This window comes from Anabrus simplex, chromosome 1 (genome assembly GCF_040414725.1).
Source record: "Anabrus simplex isolate iqAnaSimp1 chromosome 1, ASM4041472v1, whole genome shotgun sequence".
In the NCBI taxonomy this organism is placed as follows: domain Eukaryota; kingdom Metazoa; phylum Arthropoda; class Insecta; order Orthoptera; family Tettigoniidae; genus Anabrus; species Anabrus simplex.
Window position 1 is genome coordinate 350,601,877 of NC_090265.1, and position 8,094 is coordinate 350,609,970.

Genomic DNA, 8,094 nt, shown 5'->3' on the forward strand with positions numbered 1-8,094 from the left:
TGTATAAGAATCGAATCCCTGTAGCTATTGTTGTTATGAGCAGTAAGGGGTGAATTAGGGGAGTTAATATTGTTTTCTGGGTTAAAAATGTTGTTTAATTTTATTTTTACTTCAATTCCTTCTTCATCCTGTTTTTCTGCTGGCAATTTGCTAATGGCTAATTCTGCTTCTACTGTTGTAGTGATGGCTGTATTCAGTGTGTTAAAATTAGGCTAATTGTGTTCAGGACCCCTGGCTAAAATGGAACTTTCGTCATCATTCAATGATACTTTGGACAAATCTATGATTGGAGGGTGAAACTGGTTGGGCACATTAAGTGTTTTTGCTGGTCATTTTTATTTTGCCAGTTATTTAACCATATCTTTGTGTGCTGTCCATGACTGAACCACTGACAATGTCCAACAGAGGAACTTTTCAGCATTTTCATGATATTTTAACAAGCACTAATGGATCATTTTAACATGATGCAACGCATCTAAGAATTTTAGAGCCTGATTTTAATTTCGTCATATTTTACGTGTTGTGCACATAGTTCATCCCAGATGTTTTTAGCACTTTTTAATGTCATTTGTGTTTGTACATTTATTTTAGTTATTGGATGTGTTTGGACAGTTTTGCATTAAGGCTGATGATGGCCAGCCAAGGCCGAAACTAGTTCCTAGATTAGAAATGTAATGTAAACATTGCATAATATAGTATTGAAAAGGTGGACTTTTACGACACAAGTTTAATTATTATTGTGATCACAATTCAGTATCGTGAAGTTTATATCCTATGTTAGGGACCTCAAGACAGGAGCAGCACATCAGGTGAAGAGTGAAAAGCCACTTCCCCACCTTCTTCTCAAGTATATAAATGAAATTACGGATGATATAGCCAAACATATCGTTATGTGCCAGCCACCATATCGTAGACCCCTTCAGTATTTTCTGGAAGGAACTAGTGAGTCAACTGAGAGCTTCCAACCTGACTGCATGGCCGGTCTCATCCTGTATTCTTATCTTTGTCTGGTTTCTCTGTGCGCTTTCTGAAAGGTGAAACAAGGATGTTCCGTCTCTAGCCAAGTCCAAAATATTTCACTAACTTACCACCACGATATAAAAAGGAGGCTAGACATGAACAGGGAGTCAGTATTGGAGTTCAGTCATTGCAGTGGGGCGACAGCAGTGCTGGCTTACATAAAATCAGCTTCATGGTCCGTATCTCACTTAAACAGATTCACAACTAAGTATTTTTTATTTTCCACCTTGTCGATACACTAAATTGCTTAATGCAACTTATTGTTTAAAAGTGGTACATGATTCATATATTATCAACAACTGCTGGAGTCTGAACAAGTTGCTGATGTGTCAGAATGTTTAGCATCGTGTTGGGAATATGGCGTACGGAGTACTGTGTGTGTACTTCCATGAAGTACTGTCTGTGTAGCGTCGTGGAGCGAGTGACTGGAGCTTAATGGCAGTAGTGCTAGTTGCCGTATGTGCTTGTCTGGAGTTAGAACATCGTCACGAATCACGCACAACAAACAGAATGAACCAGGAATAATTCTCTCTTTTTTTCTTCTCTCCTCCCTTGTTTTGCCATAAAGTTATGAATCTTTCTCAAGGGCCTTTTAACAAATCACTAATTTTGACATTAACCAATCACTAATTCCCTACCTTAATGAACATTATTCCTGCAGTACATGCAACTACAGGCACTTACTCAAGAAAGGGAGAAAAGTAGATTTTTAGAAAAAGGATGAGCAAACTATCATGTGTGCAAATCATGAACTACTTCAGCCTTCTCCTGATCTCCAGGATAGCATGATATAAACACCCTGCAATCCATGTGACAATGCCGCGGTAGAGAGTCTTATGCATCCCCTTGAAACAGATAGCTGAGCCGCAGGTGCAACCATATCAGATGGGTATCTGTCAAGAGACCAGACTAATGAATGGTTCATCGAAAGTGGGGTAGCAGGCTTTGGAAGTTGCAAGGGCAGCAGTCTAGATGATTGACTGATATGGCCTTGTAATAATACTTAACATGTAGACATGATGAAAAGCTTTTAGGCTCGTCGCCATAAGACCTATCTGTGTCGGTGCGACGTAAAGCCCCTAGAAAAAAAAAGCTTTTAGGCTTTTGCCACATCAAGAAAACAAGGTGAAATTCTTTACATTTCACAGAGACCTTTGCTCCACCTCTTCAGAAGAAAATCTTGACTCTTCACAAGGAAGACTTCTCCAAAAATGAAGGTTTGAATTTAAAAATGCTTTACCATTGGTCTACAGCAAGTGGTACTCTCATTCATCACTAGATGGCTCGTTGTAGCTTAGATGGTGTCATCAGCTCCCACTTGGAAGGTCAGCATACTGAGCAAGGGAGATCAAATAGGAAGGTTGACAAGGGAGATCAAATAGGAAGGTTGAAGGGGTTTCCCCCCTTCAGTCGTCTATTACCAAAGGCAGGCATACTATGTATGCATTCTACAGCTCCCAACTACAGTGATAAAGATAACTGGTGTCTGCCAGTTTTATACAAAAGAAAAGGCATAGTGAGCATCACCAGCAAATGACTGAATTTTGTTGTGGACAGCAGGAAGTCCTATAAATTACAGCAAAACAATAAGTACCCAGGCAGGACTACAGACAACTACCACTGTTAATACCATGGAATTAAGACAATACTGCTTATGTCTTGGAATGTACCATGAATCTGACACCGAAGGTAATCATGTTTACTCATTCAATGAATACATGTGGTTTGTGAGCTTAAAGAAGAGGCAGAAAAATGCAACTACCTTAACAGATCAGACTTAATCTTTGCTATCTACTTCCACCACTTCCTTTAAAAGTGTATACCGACAGCATACCTCTAATATTTTGATATTTAAAAAGTACCGTATATAACTACATAAATGTATGCAGAACAAGTTTTGCATGGTACAATGGCATAAAACTGCAAGACACTGGGTTAGTGAAAGGAAGTACTGTATTAGACAGAAATGTAAGTTTATATTTTATGACTGTCAGATCAGAAATACTGCACCACCATAGATGAACGAGGACTGAACAGTACTAGTAACAGATAATTATGAAAGAAGGGGAAGAGGATAACAAGGTACCAGTAACTCTTAAAAGAGATGTTGTTTCTCCGCTGTTGCTTCACAACAACAACTCACTGGAAGCAATTGTGAAACTGCAACAAATGAAAGCATCAGTTAATAATGCATATAAAACACTGTTGGAAAACTAAGATGCTGCTGTAACACACTTTAACTAGCCTATTACAAAGAGCAATTAAGATTGTTGCTGAGGATTGATTAGGGACAAAGAATGAGCAGGAAATGCTTTGCTATATATCAAATAAGAGATACAAGGGTATATCTGCAAAAGGTGGTGGTGGTGATAATTGTTTTAAGAGGAAGTACAACTAGGCAACCATTCTCTATTAACACCAATCAAGAGAAAAAATTGAAGGAATCCGACACTTTAAAAAAAATGAAGGTATCAGCCAAAGACGAGGGTCATGAAGGGTGTGAAAATTAAAGACTCCCTAGGTCTCGACACCTAACACAGGATTGAAAAGAACAAGAGATGACCAAGGGAGGTGAGATAGGATAGATGAAAGTGAGAAGCCTGGCACAAGTAAGTGGAAGCAATGCCAGGACTTAGCTAAAGGCCCCATAGTCACAAACCCACGCTCCCAAGCTGAGCCCCTTTTAGCCACCCCTTACGACAGGCAGGGGATACCGTGGCTGTTATTCTACCACACCCACACACAGGGAGACCAGTGGGGGATAAGCTCATTGCAAAAGTCTTTACAATTTGCTTTACATTGTACCGACAGAAATAGGTCCTATGGTGACGATGGGATAGGAAAGGGCTAAGAATCGGAAGGAAGTGACTGTGGCCTTAATTAAGGTACAGCCTGGTGTGAAAATGGGAAACCACAGAAAACCGCCTTCAGGGCTGCCAACAGTGGGCTTTGAACCCACTATGGCGAGGATCTGAGGTGCTGCTGTAACACACTTTAACTAGCCTATTACAAAGAGCAATTAAGATTGTTGCTGAGGATTGATTAGGGACAAAGAATGAGCAGGAAATGCTTTACATTGTATCGACAGAAATAGGTCCTATGGTGACGATGGGATAGGAAGGCTAAAAATCGGAAGGAAGCGACTGTGGCCTTAATTAAGGTACAGCCTCTTGTTCTTTTCAATTCTGACAGTATTAGGTGTTGAGGCCTAGGGAGTCTTTCATTTTCACACCCTTCATGACCCTCGTCTTTCTTTGGAGGATTCAATGTGGACACAATGGACAAGTACCGTATATCCCACTAAATAATCATGCATTGTGGCACAATTTCCAGGGTGACATACTTTTGAGCAAATGAAGGGGAAATGTCTGCCTCACTTGAGTGAAAATGACTGTACTACTTTGTAGTCTGTCTGTCTCGAATATCTGGAATATCTGGAAAGAACAAGTCCCTTGTTAGCTGGTGATCCATTGGTTGTTCCACACATCTTGTGTATACTCTCTCAGTTCCGTTTTTACTAAAAACACCGGGCACTTTTCATACATCAACAAAGCATCAGAAGAAGTAGTAGCTGCTTTGGCAAGTTCCATCAGCTCTCTCATTTCCTTCTACATCATGACCTTGGATCCATTTCATGCCGATATGTTTACTATAATCTAATATGTGTGATCTCATATTAACAGCTACCAGATGAAAGTTATATTTTTCTTGGATTACTGCTGTTATATGACTCCCACCCAATAAAATTGTTTGTCAAACATTGTTAAATGGTACTAATGCTAGTATTTCATCTCTACAAATAGATGACTTAAAGAACATTCATTTAGCATTTGTACAGAGCTAGAAAGAAGCACATACCAACAGCTCCGCGATCAGCACAAGAGGCATTACAGCAGTTGCAACTCTTTGCTTTGTATAGAGACCACAGATGAATATACCCTATTTTTACAAAATAGAAATTCATAGTATCTATATATACCAGTAGGCCCTATATAAAAAAAGAGTTTTGTCTACATTGCTCAGAATTTAAAAAGAATGATTTTTCTGTATCGGTCGTGTCCACAGTAACAAGGAAATGCACTTTTAAATTTTCCGTAATTTCTGTCTGTCTGTATGTATGTACACGCATAACGAGAAAACGGCTGAAGAGAATTTAATGAAAATCGGTATGTGAAGTCGAGGGATGAGCCACTACAATCTAGGCTATAAATCATTTTATTCACGCTCAGTGAAATGGTAGTTTAGAGGAAGGCCTAAAATTTAATTCTCAAATATTTACATTATTAGTGGTCCTATTGATAAATACTACATAACTTAAATTACATAGAATTAAATTTCTGACCATTTATATCATACATTGTTACCGTACAGGCTATGATAACACGGATATTCATGAATTTGTATTTTTGTTGTAAGTCCATATCAACGCCGAGCTACGAGAAAATAGGTTAACAGAACTTAATGAAAATCGGTATATAGAGTCAGGGAATAAGAAACTACAGTCTGAATTATAAACAATTTTATTCACCCTGGATGAAATTTTAGTTCAGGTGAAGGCGCCTAAAATTTAACTTCTAAATACCTATGTTATTGGTCCTATCGAAAAGTATTACATAACAAAAGTTATAGAGAATAGATTTTCCAATCATTTAAGTTTTATTCAGTTTTACCGTACCGACTATGATAAGAGTGGTATTTCGGAGTCGGAAGAAAACTAAATGTGAAGGCCTACAGTATCAAAAGCGCATAATATTGATCAACAATAACATTACACTGACCATTGTTTGTTGTGATGTTCTTTGTCTCTTATGCTGCCGCTCAACTCCGATAGATGGGATTACTGCTGCGTACCGAGTGTAATAGCCTGACTGAATATTGGCGGTAAATAGTTGGGGAGTTAGAAAACTTTCTTCTTTAGCATTCAATTCCTCTGGTTTATACATTTCTAATACTGCTGGTACGTAACAAACTGGTTCATCATAGTATTCCAGCTATTCCATCCCTATTCTGACGCGCTGTTTTTCTTGCTCGATGATGCTTGTATTCTATAAAGAGGGGAAAAGTGTAGGCTACTGAATGAGAGACAGGAATGAACCTATGGGAAGAGCCCATCTTAGGTCAATTTAATACCAAATCTAAGAACAGGCTTATCAGATTTTCCAATTGTTGTCTTTTCTTTATATACTGAATTAGCAAATGGTTTATTATTAATTCAACCCAACTGTCAAGATTTCCACACCCGCGAAATGATTGTAGTTTGTTTACACGCTCGCGGCCTTCTCGGGAAGGATGTTGTCAAACGGTGCTCAGTGCTGACAACCTCTGTACTTAGTAACTAATGAATGAGTGGTGCTTCGATAGCTGGAGGGACAAGCAAAGGGTATTTGGTTAGAAGCCGCGAAGCGGCCCTAGGCCTTTAGTTTCATGTGGAAACACGATTGGTCTGGACTGGTTCTTGCTGTGCGGACGGTTAGGATAGGACCTGGACAAGACCACTGGTCTGGAGTGGTTCTTGCCATGCGGACGGTTAGGATAGGATCTGGACAAGAACAGTGATATAGGGACAAGCAAAGGGGGTCTGGGGGCATAAGCCCCCAGGTTAGAAGCTGCCCTAGGCCTCTACTTTCGTGTGAAAACACGACTGGTCTGGACTGGTTCTTGCTGTGCGGACAGTTAGGACAGGACATGGACAAGACTATTGGTCGGGGTTGGTAACTGATTATGATTAACATTAATGACGGGAACGAGATCACATGCCACTTCACACTGGCCAATAGGAAAGCAAGTAGCTACTTCAGAAATGAAAATGGCGTGTAACAGTCTTCATTAGGTTATAAAAGTAAATGTACTTCTTGGTGCAGGATGGTGGATTCCTGGCCAACGCAATGAACACATCTCTTCTCTGAGATGCTCTCCAAGTAAGATTTCATTAATTTCCAATTAATATAACATTACAAATATGATGACAGCCTGGCTGAAGTAATACCAATGGTTTACAAGCAGTAACAATTCAACAATTAGAGATTCTATATAGAAACATAGGTGATGACATACCGTATCTTGATTAGGGCCTAAGCTGTTGAACAAGGATGAATGAGAGGACATGAAGGAGTAGGCTTTTGTTAAGCAGGTACAGCATACACAGCTTATCTGAGATTTGCAGGCAAGGAACCTGTGACATAGCAAATGCCCTGATTGCAGTTTGAACATCAGTTGGGTTCTTGTTTTTTACCTGCCTTCCTGAGTGCATTTAGGAGAATGGGAATAATGTGGCTCACTGATTAAAACACTCCCCTCCAATTTCTCAACGATGATATTGACGATATCCTCGTATTTATGCACAGAGTCACATTTGACTAGAACTTCGCCAACCATACGAAACTGGCCGTCAACACGAGACAGGCTGTGATGTACAGAAATTGGTCTCTCGCCCTGAAATGCCAGGGAAAAAAAATATATATATATTACCGTTTAAGATATGCCTAAATTAAAATAAATCTGAACAAATACAAGCTACACAGAAACTATATTCTCATTTTACCGGAGTTACCCTTATTTTGAAGTTTTTTATTGTCTGTACCAAATAATCAATGCGTTTCGAAACACTGCTTTTCGCATCCTCAGCCTTTTCTTTCGTACTTTCAACTTTAAATACAAACTCGATAACATCGGGCTCTAATATAACTTCGCCATAACCTTCAACTTTAGTTATATGGACATTGCAACCATCTCCACCTCCAAAAGTAGATATATCAGGACTACATTTTTCTCTGGAGTCATTACACTGTAATTCTAATACTTTACTGGTTATGTTGTCCATTATTTACGAATACAAACACAAAGAAACACTCCGCAGATTCATATGGTTACGCGGGCAGGTATACAAAATCTTCTTCTTCTTCCTCTTCTCTTCTTCTTCTACTTTTGCTTCTCCTTTAGAGTGGGTCGTTCATGAACTAACTACCGGTAGTTCATGTGAACGATCTTTTATTTGAACTGGCGTCTTATGTTAACAACAAAATACCTCTTCAAGAAATTTGCCATTATCGCTACTCCCTTCATTCCAAAATTAGA

At 39.2% G+C, this 8,094-nt stretch overlaps 1 protein-coding gene across 5 annotated transcripts in view; it reads right to left on the bottom strand.

Moving 5' to 3' along the window:
* The window catches only part of LOC136856783 (interleukin-1 receptor-associated kinase 1-binding protein 1), a 70,388-nt gene extending 62,497 nt beyond the window's left edge, over nt 1-7,891 (bottom strand). For 4 of the 5 annotated variants that reach the window (XR_011017513.1, XM_067134892.2, XM_067134890.2 and 1 more), the window contains exons 1-2: nt 7,562-7,891; nt 7,253-7,452 (exon numbers count right to left, since the gene is read on the bottom strand). Coding sequence is in view for 4 of the 5 variants with exons in the window: in XM_067134892.2 (XP_066990993.1) it covers nt 7,253-7,452; nt 7,562-7,840 (479 nt within the window). In the remaining variant the exon portion in view is untranslated. The remainder of the gene's footprint in view (nt 1-7,252; nt 7,453-7,561) is intronic. The other variant, XM_067134894.2, reaches the window with a different exon arrangement.
* Between the last annotated feature and the right edge of the window lie 203 nt (nt 7,892-8,094).